This window comes from Canis lupus, chromosome 20 (assembly GCF_048164855.1).
Source record: "Canis lupus baileyi chromosome 20, mCanLup2.hap1, whole genome shotgun sequence".
In the NCBI taxonomy this organism is placed as follows: Eukaryota; Metazoa; Chordata; class Mammalia; order Carnivora; family Canidae; genus Canis; species Canis lupus.
Genome location: NC_132857.1, coordinates 17,105,396 through 17,121,288, shown reverse-complemented (window position 1 = coordinate 17,121,288; position 15,893 = coordinate 17,105,396). Strand labels below are relative to the sequence as shown.

At 34.1% G+C, this 15,893-nt stretch overlaps 1 protein-coding gene across 1 annotated transcript in view; it reads left to right on the top strand.

Annotated features, from left to right (window-relative positions):
- The window catches only part of FAT4 (FAT atypical cadherin 4), a 173,704-nt gene that overhangs the window by 97,119 nt on the left and 60,692 nt on the right, over nt 1–15,893 (top strand). Inside the window, exons 5-6 of the mRNA XM_072788481.1 lie at nt 565–1,487; nt 2,169–2,343. Of these exons, the coding sequence (XP_072644582.1) occupies nt 565–1,487; nt 2,169–2,343 (1,098 nt within the window). The remainder of the gene's footprint in view (nt 1–564; nt 1,488–2,168; nt 2,344–15,893) is intronic.

The following is a 15,893-nucleotide window of genomic DNA, read 5'->3' as shown; positions in this document are numbered from 1 at the left end:
AGGCCATTAGCCAGATGCTTAATAAGAATTAAAAAGTATTTATTGGTTTTGACAAGAAACGTAAAAGTAGACTTAAAACATCCATGACTAATGCCATACATCAGAAAATTTTATTGCCCTACTCTGAAAATTGGTGTCAGCCTCAATAAATTACTGAAGTTCTAAATGTTTGGCTAACAGTATAGAATGTGGCACTGTTAATGTTGAATCCTCAGGAACTATGTGATAACAATATGGAAATGCGTAGAAAAATATCCGCCCTCTGGAATACTTTTCTCCTCATTATTTTTGTAATTTAACATTTCTATGTCATAGCAAATAGCAAGCAGTATATAGATCATTCATTTACCAGACTGTAAACATCTTTTCCCATCAAAAGTTAACAGGCAAAGAATTACACGATGTATTACTTACCAAACAATTAACTGCAGCTAAATCATCCATTAGGGGTGTTTGGGCCATCATATATCAAATATGCAAAGTTTTATGTCAGAATTTTTGGTGTGATTTGTTTCTGTACAGCACACATTCAAGAAAATGTAATTTTTTTCCCTTTCATTTCAGGCATCAACTCCCAATTGGCTTTTAGCATTGCTTCAGGTGATAGCCTCAGCCAGTTTACAGTTGACAAGAATGGTGTACTGAAAGTCCTTAAAAGTTTGGATCGGGAAAGTCAGTCCTTCTACAACCTGGTGGTTCAGGTGCATGACCTGCCACAGCTTCCGGCCTCCAGATTCACAAGCACTGCCCACGTCTCCATTATTTTGTTGGATGTAAATGATAACCCACCAGCATTTCTTTCCCCTAAATTGACATACATTCCTGAAAACACACCTATTGATACTATTGTTTTCAAAGCTCAAGCCACAGACCCAGACAGCGGCCCAAACAGCTATATTGAGTACACTCTGCTGAACCCTTTGGGAAACAAGTTCAGTATTGGGACCATTGATGGTGAAGTGAGGCTCACTGGAGAACTGGACAGAGAAGAGGTTTCTAATTATACTCTAACAGTGGTGGCTACAGACAAAGGTCAACCAGCTCTCTCTTCGTCTACAGAGGTTGTAGTTATGGTACTTGACATCAATGATAACAACCCTGTTTTTATGCAAGCCTTGTATAAAGTGGAGATTAATGAGAACACACTTACTGGGACAGATATAATACAAGTATATGCAGCAGATGGAGATGAAGGTACAAATGGACAGGTTCGCTATGGCATCATTGATGGTAATGCCAATCAGGAATTTCGGATCGACTCTGTCACAGGTGCCATCACTGTGGCTAAGCCTTTGGATAGGGAAAAAACTCCTACTTACTCTTTAACTGTTCAGGCAACAGATCGGGGCAGTACCCCCAGAACTGATACCACCACTGTCAGCATTGTTCTACTGGATATTAATGATTTTGTTCCCATGTTTGAGCTATCTCCGTATTCTGTAAATGTCCCTGAGAATTTAGGGACACTTCCCAGAACAATTCTTCAGGTCAGTATATTTAAATTGAACAAATATTGTGTTCACTATAAGACCTCTAATTTGATAATCTGCCCTCTCCTACGCTGTTCATGCTTCACCTCCCTCTTCTTCATTCCTTCCATAAATGCTTGGCTGCAGATATAGCAAATCTTGAAAAGGAAAGTTGTATGAAAATTATACCTAAGAACCTATTGATTTACTCATAGATTAAAATATTGCATTTCTATTATGTTCTTTTATGTGTACTCATTTTCACACATTTATATATTTGTGTTTAAAGTTGTTTCACTGTAGCAGTAATATCTAAACATAGTGAGAAAATAAAATGATATTAAAGTTTTAAAACTTTGTTACAAACATTATTCTCAGCTTCCCTTTTCACAAATCCAACTACCTAGATGATACCGCTGTCATAAATTTTGGGAAACCTTCCAAAAACACGATGCTTTGGTTTTAAACATATTTTTACAAAAAAAGAAAAAAATATATATACCACATTGTATCATTTTTTAAATTTTTTGCTTGAAACTTAAAAACATGTCTGTGGATTTTTAAAAAATATTTTTAAATATTTTAAATATTTTTTTTAAATATAAGACTCTATGTCATTATTTTTAATGGTATATTTTACTCTGTGGTAGACCTTGTTAGTTTTACATACATTCCAGCATGTCTTGTTCTCTCCTATAGGTGGTGGCAAGAGACGATGATCAAGGTTCTAATAGCAAACTCTCATATGTTCTATTTGGTGGTAATGAAGACAATGCTTTTACTCTCTCAGCTAGTGGAGAACTTCGAGTAATACAGAGTTTGGACCGTGAAACAAAGGCACACTTTGTTTTGATGGTCACAGCTACAGATTCAGGTAAGTCCTGTCTGGTTGTGAAGAATCTCTTCACAATATAAATAAATGAAAGTATATTTGTCTACCATGAAATTAAATATTTGCTGAAATGTACTAATCCTTGGAGCTCTGATTGTATATATATGATTTATAGCCCATATATCACTTTGTGAAATTTGTGTATAAATATGTAAGTGGTAAGGGCTTGAGTACATTACAAACAGAGCTCTATTCCTATAAGACAAAATGCATCCTTGCCAAGTAAGCCATCTGAGTACCTTTGAGGATGACCTGATACTTTACCACTTGAGCTGTGAGGCATTTCAAGTACCTTAAGCTTTGAAAACATCCAAATGGTTCTAACTGGTCCTGGAGATAATAGAGTGGGTCAAGGGTTTCACTTCCTTAGTCCCTAGGTTTTGTACGTAGCTGTAATTGGCATTTTTTTTTAAGATTATTTATTTATTCATAGAGACAGAGAGAGAGGCAGAGACACAGGCAGAGGGAGAAGCAGGCATCATACAGAGAGCCTGATGTGGGACTCGATCCGGGGTCTCCAGGATCAGGCCCTGGGCTGAAAGCGGCACTAAACCACCGAGCCACCCGGGCTGACCTTGTAATTGGCATTTTTGAAGCTCTACAGAGCTCCAAAAAAGAGTATCAGTGAGAGCCCAGCATTTCTCATTGAGTTGGCAGTGTAATGGACTACCATAGAAATAATGAAAAACAGTACACGTTAGTTAGCTTTTAATGTCTGGAAAGAATAATCATGCAAAGTTGTATAGCGGGTAGTACAAAAACAATCTATTAAAAAAAGATTTACCATTATTTTGTTTTGCATATGCTGACTCTGTGAACACTGAAACTTCTAATTCAAAATTGAATTAATTAAAAATTTGTCAAAGAAACTTTATACCTTGAAGAAAGTATATATTGCTTAATTATTTGTTGAATAAATGATTGAATGAATGGACTAATCATTGATTTCCAGAGGTATTAATGAATTATGAAACATTATACTATGCGACATTCGTTTATAAAGATAGTCAGAGTGGGACACCTGAGTGGCACAATTGGTTAAATGTCTGACTGTTGATTTCGGCTCAGGTTGTGATTTCAAGATCATGAGATCAAACCCCACGTCAGGCTCCAAAAGTCTGCCTGGGTTTCTCTATCTTTCTCTCTCCCTCTCTCTGCCTTCCCTTTCAAATAAATAAATAAATAAATAAATAAATAAATAAATAAAACTTTAAAAAAATAGTCACAACTTATTATTTAAGTATTGAAGAATTTGATAATGATAATGTTGACAGTGTTTAAAAATTTGTTGAAATTGTTTTAAGCCAAGGCACACTTGAAACCTCAAATGATTAAAATCATATACAATTGTGTGTGCACGTGTGTGCATAAATATACAATTATATATATTTATGATTATAATATATATATATTTATGTAGCTGTGTGGATACTGATACAGAAGAACAATTGTGAGTTTATTGAGGGGGCTCATATATTATTTGCTATTTACTTTTGGGAGTGTAATTATCTGAGACTATTGCCTACAGAGAAAACAATATTCTTTGTATATTTTTTAATATGTGTGAATGACCATGTTACATTTTATGCAAACTATAAAATTCTGAGGAATGATGAATATGGTAACCACATAAAACTTGATCTGAAACATGTTTTATGATATGTGTAGTCAGTATTGTGCTTCATGGTTAGTAGGCAAAAGGGTAAGCATCCCCATGTAAAAAATGCAGCCATTACCATTCTGCTCATATCAATTCAGTATTTCAAGAGTCACCTGGAAAGAAAAGAGGATAATACTGAGTAGAAACTGGTAGTCAGGTATTTAGAACCAAGGTTTTATTACTAAAACATCCCAGTCTTAGCTTCCCTCTCCGGTTAGTATTGAAAATGTGTGATCAATTCTAGGCACACATGAAAACATAGCCTTTGTGGAAGTAAAGTGGGGGAGGAGAAACCAGGACCAAAAATCTAGTTTGCTAAGGCACGAGTCACTATAAAAATTGCTGCACAGAAGGTGTGTCACATGGAAGTCATCCCCAGATGGGAAGCAGGATGTGATTGTGAGAGTTATGGGTGCAGTACAGGGTGATCTGGGGTGGGCAGACACAGCCCACAAGTTCTCCATCAGAAGATTTGTATTTTGGAACATTCTAAGTCAAAAGCCACTGCAGAGAAGGAATGTAACCATGTAGACAAGAGTGCCTATTTTCAACCACATAATTTTGAGAATTTAAATTATTTTTGTGTGTATATGCAGTCAAGGGGGGGTGGAAGATACTGTGAAGAGAAAGAGAATGTTGTGTTTTTGTTGTTTGTTTGTTTTTTGATGTACGACCATCTATGTCCTGCAGTATACCAGGTTTTACAGACATTAACCTGTTTCTACAAAACAGTTTTATCATCTCAAAGACTTAATGTATTATTTTGATTTTACTTACAGTAAACCCAAACTCAGAATGGTTAAATAATTTGCTCAGAATTACACAGCCATGTGGCAGAGTATGGTTCAGACTTCTGGGCCAGAGCTTGCATTTAGGCTCCCCACAGGGAGTTATACTTTTATTATTTGTCCTTACATTAAGAGTATCAGGCTCCCCACAGGGAGCCTGACTCTCCCTCTGCCTTTGTCTCTGCCTCTCTCTCTCTGTCTCTCATGAATAAATGAATAAAATATTTTAAAAAATATTCTTATTAAAAGATGTATACATGCATTTGTTAAAACAACTTTTAAATTGCAGTTCACATTAAATTTCATTTTATACTTTACTACCTTAGAAAGCTTTTTATTTGTAGCAGAGCTTTCTTTTCAAACTTCTAAAGAATATACTCTTATTAAGTGTTTCACCATTCAAAAAAAACCACAGATTTTTAAAACTGTAGTTCAGCCGAATCATAGTTAAGGAATATTTTGTGGAATGAGCAGCAAGTTTAATCACTACTTGTGGTTCTGTTTCTCCATCAAAATGGCAATATAAAGAGACATTTCATTAGGAAGAGAGAAAGAAGAAAGAGAAAGAAAGAAAGAAAGAAAGAAAGAAAGAAAGAAAGAAAGAAAGAAAAAAGAAAGAAAAGAAAGAAAGAAAGAAAGAAAGAAAGAAAGAAAGAAAGAAAGAAAAGAAAAGAAAGAAAGAACTTGAAATGATAGAGCTAAAATTGTTTTCTTCTAACAGACATGAGTGAATGAGCCTGCTAGGAACATTCATGAGGAGATTCAACAGAACATCGTTCTAAATGCACAGACTGTGCAGGAATCAAGGGAGCCAGACCGTGGGAATTTCTGGAGCCATGAGCCTTGAGCCTGAGGAAGATTAGGGACCTAGAATTCTTTTTTTTTTTTTTTTTAAGATTTTATTTATTTATTCATGAGACACAGAGAGAAAGAGAGAGAAGCAGAGACACAGGCAGGGGGAGAAGCAGGCTCCATGCAGGGAGCCCAACGTGGGACTCGATCCCAAGTCTCCAGGATCATGCCCTGGGCTGAAGGCGGCTCCAAACCACTGAACCACCCGGGCTGCCTGGGATTCTTAATGTAAGGACAAATAATAAAAGTATAACTCTGATTTCTACGAAGGATTAATGTTATTAGCTGAGAAATGAAAAGACCAAGTATGTGTTGATTCTACCCAATATTGAGATAGGAGAGCTATGAGTTATGGAAATTCAGATTATCAGTAAAACTAAGGTATTTGGAAGTTTGTCATTCAGAGCTTTAATTATAGTGTTAGGGAGCATGATGGGAGGTTTAAATGAGATTCAGCATGTTGGCAGTCCTGGAAATTAGAGAATTGATTGAACTTTGTCCCAAAGCACAGATTTTTATGTCCTTTTTTTTTTTTTTTTTTTTTTTGAGTTGCCCTGAAACAGACTGGTGTGTCTGAGGCTGTTGAAGAAGTATTCAGTTAGGTGTCTGAGGACCACTTAATATAGATCATGTAGAAAACAATCAGAAATTGTGTAGGAAGATGGACTAAATTCTTTTAAAGTCATTAAGACTCATGCGACTGTGATTTTATGTTCAATTCGATTGCATACTTTGGGTATTACAAATAAACGATTTTTATGGGATAATGTGAGTTTGAGATATCAGGCTTCAGAATCTGCCATTTAATCCTGTATTCCAACAATGAAGTTTTGACACAGGATTTAAAATACAGATTCAGCGCTTTAATTTAAAAGTCAAATTGGTAGGTGACACGAGGAAACAGAAAAAATATGGCAGCTTTTGGATCCCAGATGCCATGTTATTTTCAATTTTTCAAAGTTCTAAGGACCAGGAAAATATCAAAGTATTCTAAAAAAGAAAGAAAGTTTGACAGTTTTATTCCAGCTCACAAATCACTTTTCCTTTGCTTTTAAAAAATTCTTACCTGATGGCAATCCAAGGATGGGTCAACTGTGGCAAAATGGCAATAATTGAATCTGCAGGGTTTATTTATTATTTTTTATTATTATCATTTAAAAAATAAGCAACCCTTTAAATCTTCAAATTTTCTTTGGATAAAATATTAGCATTCCACTCTCATTATATTTTTATTTACTGACTGTGTGGCTATAAACTAGCACATCTGGAAACTCTCTAACTACTCCTGTCTACTGCTTAAAATGAGCTACAACCACACTATCACATGTATGTGGGCCTGAATGTTACACTGCTAAAAAACAAAACCAGAACAAGTATAATAATTCTACCTCATTCTTCCCATAGTTTTAAATTATTAAATGATAATTTAATGAGTTGAGACTATAACCCAATTAAAAATAATATTTTGTTTAACTAGAATTAAAAATGATTTACATTTACCTCCCTTCATTCTGTATTCCTTACTGTTATTTTCTTCCAGAAATATGTATTGTACTACGTACAAACTTTTTGAAGTGAAAGCTTCCCTTCGGCACAGTAAGGTTGGTCCTGCAGAGAACCCAGCACTATGTTGTTCCTTTTAAGAGAGCAGCTGACTTTAAAGCAGTTAAAGAATGCTTTGGCATTCTATTCCCAAATAGTCTTCCTTATAAGAATTTTCCTTATCATTGTCTTATATGTGCAATAAACAAAATAATGTGATTTTAATATAGCAAGTTGCACTGAATTATCAGGGAACCCAACACAATACACTTAAGACATTAAGAGAATTAATTTGCAAAATGGAAATATATCCTAAGGTAAATACATAACCTTGTAGTTAAACTGGAGTTGAAGTCTCGCCTCTTCCATTTCCTAGCTACATAACCTTGCAAAAGTTACCTTCATATTCATATTGTTAAAATGAATACACTAATTTCTACATGAAAAGTTTGTTGGCAGAAATAAATAAGAAAATGACTTCCTTTATCATTTGATATTAGCATATTTCCTGGATGTCTCAAACTCAGTAAAGTCAAAGAAAACTTTTTGACTCTAACAACCTCCCTACCCCTCCATAAATTGCTCTGAGTCCACAATTTTGCAATTGTTTTTATCATTCTTTGTTTCTCTTTCTCTGTACCCCACATTGAACAAGTCCATTCACAGGTAGACTCTGCCTTAAAAAAATATAAAAAAATGCCCTATATTTATCCAGCTTTCTTCATTTCCACTACCCCCACAGTGGTCTAAGCCAGGGCTAATATAATAGCTCCCTAACTGCCAAACTTTTCTTCCCTAAGTATATTCTCCAACAAGCAGCTGATGAACTTTGAAACTATAAATTAGATCATCATGCCCCATCGGTTGCTTAAAAGCCCTTCAGTGATTTCTAAGAATAAAGCCTGAATTTCTGACCGCTGACACATGGCATTAAATGACCTGGCCTCTGTCCACCTATCTGACCTCATCTCTCCCCACCACTGCCGCCTTTACCAGGCATCTGCCCTCAAATCAAGCACTGAGCAGGTTCAACCATGGTCACCTCCCAGCTCTTCATTCAATGTCATCACTGACACTGTTAGAAGGGTTGAAATGGGCCAGCGTGGAAGGTATCTCCCATGTAGAAATCAGCAAATGCTACCAATCCAGCCACTTGCTTCTGGAGAGTAGCTGTCAAACTTTTATTGCAAATTGCTGATGCCAGTTAATCTGGCCTGTTTAAAAATATCAACCTTCTCCTTCCTGCTTTTGCCCCTGGGCATATATACTTCTTATCTGGAGTGTTCCTTTTTTCTTTCTTTCTCTTTCTTTCTCTTTCTCTTTCTCTTCTTTTCTTTTCTTTTCTTTTCTTTTCTTTTCTTTTTTTTTTTTTTTTTTTTAAGGTCAGACACATTCATGTCTTGGTCATTTTGTTGTTATATCTAGGTGAGATGTCCACTCCTCAGAAACAACTTATCTGACCACTCATCTAATGTAATCCCCTCCCTCCAGGGTCACTCTATCACTTTACCTTGTTGTGATTTTATCTTAACAATAATTACTATATGACACTATATGCTTATAAATAACACATGACTATATGCATTTTGTTTACTCCATCAATAGCTGTCCTTTTTCCAGTAGAACAGAAACTTCCTAAGTCTTGTTAAGAAATGAATTACCAAAAACACCGAAAACAGGTGCTTAATAAAATTTGTTGAATGAAAAACTGATTTAATGAGTGAGAAATGATAATTAGCAACCAGTTCATAACCATGTTATTTTATTATGCAAGTGTTATTTTATATTTATTTACCATACTTTTAGATTATTTTTGTATATTTATCACTTGCAGATTTTTCAAAGGACCTACCAAAAGGAAAAGTGTCAGTCTTTTAAAACTCATGACTGAAATTCCAGAAGTTTTTGCTACATTGGTTGTGGTCATTCAAATTGACCTCTGCTTTGAAAAACAGCACAAGTGTTTAAGGCTCTGGAGTGTTTAGTGTGATGTGATAAATTGCAGTCATATGTAAGGGCCCACTGAAGCATTTTATGGCTTTAATTCAGTTTCAAATACTTAAAATACTGTTTGAGCTATGTTCTCATGACTTTCTCCTGAACTTTCTGGATCTTATTCAATTCTGTTATCTGTTAGATGTTTCTAGGTAGGGTTTGTCCTACTCTGTGCTGTGCCACTTACCTTTCTTAATTTGATTCATTAATTCAAAATCTGCATAAGAAAAAACTATGTGCTTTTGAAGTGTTAACCATTTGGCAATCCTTTTGTATGTGGACTTCTCAAAACAAAAAAGTCTGAGCCTCCCATATCTCTCAAATACCCAAGCACCTTTTCAGCTACAAAAAATATAACATACATATGGTATTTAGCTTCACATGGCTTAATAATAAGGTCCTATGACTCTTCACATAATGTAATATGAAAAGATTCACTTGTTTTGAGTTTTGTTATAGAAATTTTGATGTTTTGATAAACCGTTCTAATAGATATACATCTATAGAAGTAATTTTTCCAGGTCTCTGATACCTATATCTTTTTAATTCAAGATAATCTTCTGTCCTCATCAGTAAATTTAGAATCTGTGAATCATTAATTTCTACCACTATTCTTGCAAAGAACTAAATTAGTATGTGAGAAAGGAGTAAAACAAGGTGACATGACAATAGGGGAACAAATTATAATTCAATGTGTAATATGGAAGGATTTTGAAAGAGAACTATATATGAAAAACTCCCAAATTAGAGAAATCTGACTTAAAATGTTAATTTTATAGCCAGGAGAGTCTTTGAAGATGAGCTGGTCCATTTTCTTTATATTTGAGGCAAGAAAATTGAGTCCTGGAAAAATAAGCAATTTGTCAGAGCTTGAATACCAAGAGTGATAGAGTGAAGAACAATAATATCAAGGATTTCTGCCTTTCAACTGAGTTCTTACTCACATATAGTATATTTATGAAGCAGGATTTGCTGATTTTCTGCATAACATAGATATACAAAAACACAATTTTAAGAAAGCTTCTCTTCTTATATGCTGTTCCTTGTAACCTCCTAATGAACAAAATGTTATTTTTTTCCAAATAAATTAATGTTTCAAAATAGGTTTAAGTGAAGTCAAATAAATTAGAATCAGTAATTTCGATATTGATCTTTTGCAAATTGACTTAAATTTGGCCATTGATCAAATTGAATTGCTAAGTAACAGAAGATATAAAAAAAAACTCATTAGGCTTTCCTATTAGGCTTTCCTATAGGAAAAAAGCCATTAGGCTTTCCAGGTAGAAGATGATAATATTACCAATTATCCCTGCCAGTTGTCATTTTGTATTTGTTAAAATCAAACCATGAGGCTATTTAACATACCTTGTAAGTGAATTCTGATGTCAGTCAATGAGTCCCCTGTGCTGCTATGGGCTATATTAATGTGTAACAAGCATCTTGATATTGTTTTGTCAGAAAATATTTATGCTGCAGGCTCAGTTCTTCTAGATACTGGAGATACAATGGTGAACAGTGAAAATTTTCTGTCCCTAAGGAGAATAAAAAAAATGTAATACATAGGCCAGGAGTGATATGAGATGCTATGAAATTAAGTAGAGCAAGTTAAGCGGCAAGAGAGTGAGGAACTGAAGGTACTAGGTTTTTTAAAATATTTTATTTATTTATTCATGAGAGACACAAAGAGAGAGGCAGAGAGAGAAGCAGGCTCCCTGTGGGGAGCCCAATGTGGGACTGGATCCTAGGAACCCGGGATCATGCTCTGAGCCAAAGGTAGATGCTTAACCACTGAGCAACCCAGGTGTCCCTGGAGGTACTATTTTTGATAGTACAGTCAACAAAGTGAAATGTAAAGATCTAGGTAAATAATGTTGCTTGCAAATGAGGCAGGGATCAAGTTGAACACACCCAAAGAACAGCAGGAGGTTCCTGGATGATCAAACAAGAGTACTTGAAAAAGAGAAAGTCTTGGAGGATGAGGTAGGCGGAAGCTAGATCACATAAACATTTCAGGATAGGGTAAAGAACTCTAATTTTGTTCAAGGAAAGAGGTGAAGCTTTGTTAGGACTTTGGACAGGAAGTGACAGGGGGTTTGGAAAGATCTGATTTTGTGGAGAAGAGATCTGGCTTTATGGTAGTGGTGAAAAACAAGAGCGGAAATAGAAATGGTGTTTAAAAGACCATGACAGCAATCCCTGAGAGAGATCATAGTGTTTGAAATTAGGTGACACAGTGGAGGTGGTGTGAAGGAATTACATATCCCTTTTAAAATCTGAGTCAGTGGGACTTGATAATGAGATTGGAGGTGTGAGAAGTTAGGAAAAAAGGTGAGTCAAACAGAAGTCCTAGAATATTTGCTTTGGAAATTTGGAGATGGGAAGAGAGAAGAATTTTAGGATAAATTATCAAGAATTATTTTTTGGATATAGTGTATTTTAGATATGAAATATCCCGTGGAGATGTAAGGTGATAGATACAGAAGTTTAGTTCTTAGGGAAGTCACTGGAATAGATACAACATGGAAAGTGGTAAACCTTAGATGCTATCCATTCTGTGCCTACTGAATGCTTGTATGTGCCAGCATTTGACTATATCATCTAATTTAACCTCATAACAGCCCTGTAAATTAGATACTATTATTCAAATTTTATGAATTAAAAGAAAAACAAAGAACCTGAGTAATAGAGACAGTGAACAACTTGGCTTAAGCATGCAGCTGGTCAGAGAAAACAGGTTTCAAAACTGATAAAACTGGTGAGGGGGAACATGTCTGAACTACTACTCACTGCTCCCCACATATTAGCTTGTCTACTTGTGATATGTTCTGTATACCACATTCATAAGAATTTCTTCTCTTTGGGTTAAATGTTATTTTTATATTAAAAAAAAACATCGGTTTATTAAAAAAATGACTTGTGGTTTTCAGCCACTGTGGTTTGCACAGCCTGCAAACTAAGAATATTCATAAATTTGAATCGAAGGATTGATATTCTCATCAAATCAGGAAATGTGTATCTACGCGTTTTATCAAGTGCAAAATAAATGCTAGATATTTTACTGAGAATATACAATATGTATGATATACATATATAGATGCATACAATAAGTCAGTTGGGTTGTGTGTGCATGTTTGCATTTAATTTGGGGGTGGCAAATTAGTGCACAAATTAAATACATTATTCTTTATCTGTTCTTAGTCTAATGTACAAACGAGATATAGATATATTCTGGATATAGATTAGGCCAAAAAGTTTAGTTATGAAGCGTCTATGTGTCAGCATAACTAATAGGTCTGAGGGGAAAAGTTCAGTTATTAGCATTTCTAATTAAGGACATTTATCATCTGGCTGAAAGAAGGACTAAACTTCATTCTTATGCAGGGATAGAAAATTACTTTTTAATGGAGGGGAAACATGATGCTTTCGCAAAAGTTGATTCTAAAAGCTAAAAGGGCTAATCACCATGCTTTATTTTCTTGGTGAAGATATGATGACATTTGAATTAATGCTATCTGTCATAATGTTTAGTTGAGACAGTCATTGTATTACAAATGGCTCTGTAATCAAAAGAGAGGTCAAAAATGTGGAATATGACATATTACATCTGAAGATAGTTGTTTTTTAAATGTTCCAGAAAGATGGCGTTTTGTCAGCATTATTTGTGGGAAAATGTTAGAGAAGAGCTTGCTTTGCCTGTTATGATGAACATTTTTAATAATGAAAATTGTTTGAACACTTTCCATAAGGCAACAAGGATTCCATAAATCAGACAAGGCCAGGGTTATCCTCAATTACTAAAAATTAATTTCATTTAACTTGCTTCTATATTTGAGTCTAAGACACTTTTGGTTATTTCCATCTGAGTTGTTGAAAGAAACAATTTGCTGATCTAGTAAGCTTTATACAGCAATTCATGAATCCAACAGTATCCAATATAATAGAAAGAACCTTCACAGAGCTGAACAAGGCAAGAGATTCATAGACCCAGTGAGCAGGAGCAAGGACATTATACTGGGCATTTGTTGATTCGTTAAAGCAAGTTTACTTTCCCTGTATGGAGCATACAGAAGACTTGGAGTCAGCCAAGGTAATTTGTGCTGAAGAGGCAAGAGCTGGTTGGTTGACCTAGGCCTCTATTTCTGGGAGAACTTCCAAGCACAGAAACTTAGTTAAGTTCTGGTTTGCTGATGGGAGGCTTACCATGAATGACTCCATCTCGGGCCAAATATGGTTACTTTAACAAAATATTTGTCCTAGATGAGAATTTCATTTCCAAGGTTGATAACTGATGATTATTTTACTTCCTCTTATTTCTAGTAAGCCTTTGTACCATGTCTGTTAGTGACATAAGTATTGTTATAAATTATTTATTTACATACTTTTATTTAAATCAGGAAAAATTCTCCCCATGTAGAATTTCGTTTGTATATTCATAGAATACAAATACAAAAACAGATGATTTAACCTCCAAAATTCTGTTAAATAAGAGCTAGAATTGTCATTATGTTGCATAGAATTAAAATTTATAAAATAATTTCAGCCTACACTTTATTTACTCATATGAGCTATAAAATGAGTAGACAAACACCCAACTTTAAAATGGAAATAAACTATTTACAATATTAAGAAAAATGTTTATATTACTTAAAAGATAAACATTAAGTATCATAAAAACTAACTTGATCTCATTGTTAGAAGGTTTTTTCCTTTAAAGTCCTTTAATTTTATCCTATTAAGACATAATCATTTTGTCGCCTATTTTGATAAGTATTTCATTAATATATAATTCAGTATTTTCAGGAAGTATGCAGGAGGAATGGTGTGTTTAGCATTTGAAGGTAGCCTTTGGTGTTTCAGAGTTTCAAAAAGTGTTGAGGATTTTTCTTAAGGGTTTTTAAAAATATTTTCTAAAAGGTAATTCCTCAAGACTTGCTTTTTGGGCAGGATAAAATATTTTATTACCATTATATATTACTTTATAAATTTTTAAATTGTGGCAGCATATATATAGAACATAATTACCATTTTAATGATTTTTAGTGTACAGTTCAGCAGCATTAAGTACATTCACATGGTTGTACAACTTTTCCGTGTCATTTTCATAATACTATTAAAGTTTCTTTAGTTTTACTTATCACCTCTATTTAGTATAAGAATTTATTAAAGAACATAGTGTTTTTATAATTTTCTACAGAAATAATTAAAAAATCAGGTGTCATTTAAGCATATATGTACCTAATTGATATAAATATATTTGTAGGACTAATTATCAGTAATAAATTACATTATAAAGTGCAGTTTGAAAAATACAAAGCCTTCAGTCATATTGAAAATGTTCCATACTTTTTTTGCTTTATACATTTGCTGAATTTAAATTAAATCTAACTACACAAGTTCCAACGTTAATATAGAATGGCTAAAATTCAGTACATTTTTAGTGGATGGCTTACGAACTGTGAGAAAAAAGTGTTTACTTCACGGGAAAGAAAAAAAAAAGAAGCTAATACTTTACTACAACAAACACACACCCAGTCAGAGGACCCATTCACCAAATGTTTGATGTCAAGAATAAAATCGGCTTTGTTGCAAAGCAACAGATTTCAGTTAGGCAAAAATTTGATTTCTGCAGAATAGTTTTTCATGTTTCACAAAAGTATGTTTAATTTATAAGGGCTAACATAAAAAATGTAATCTGCCTGCAGTTTGAACTTTAATTACTCATTTAGACTCATTTATTACACTTAATAAAGATGTATTTTCTGATAAAGCAGTTGCCTGAAACTTTTTTCTTTTTAAAATCTTATTATAAATTACCTTCAATTTTATCTTGATATAGTTGAGCTATCAATATTTGATATATTGAGCCAGTGTTAAAAGGCTTATTACTTACTTACTAAATTAATAATTTCCCAAATTCAAAAATATAGAATATGATTCAGACAAAGCATGGAACTACCCACAGTAGCATGGATTATCAGAAGATTAAACTGTAAACATTCTTTCTTCATGTAGATGATTTTTTTACACATTTCAAATATTGCTTTTCAGAATCATGTGAATTGTTTGGTGTTTGCTTTAAAAATGTCAGGTTTTCTATCAATTTATTCATGTTTATTTTACCTTTATATGTATATTTACATACACATATGCATACATATACAGATGGATGTGTGTATAATACATAAAATTTTACAAAATGAAATTTGAAGTTCCTTTTATCTTCCAACTTACAATTATATTTCAAATGTCCACTGCACCTGCTAGCCTCTACAGTTATAAATTTCTAGAACCTTAACTTTTTATTACACTTGTATCTTCAACTGTTTTCTTTTGTCCACCATCATCTACCAGGAGTCTGTGTCATTATATCCTACCTCCTCTTTCTGATTGCATCTGTTTTTCATAAATCAATCCCAGATGAAACTGAAAAATTTTGCTCTATTATGCCACTGCCTATATAATTCATCATCATCAGATCTATTCAAACTAAACATTGGCCCCTGGTATTCTAATTCTTCTCCTGGGATTCAGGATTAATTGGGACCCTCTGTTTATAAGTAGTAGACTATCTCCAAAACTTTGACCTTTGTCTGCGGTCTTGTTCTCCGACCCCAGCCTTAGGCCAAGGCCTATATTCCCAGATGTATATTTCTAGAAATATTTGGCTCTTTGAACTTTCAGCCAGTCACTAGACC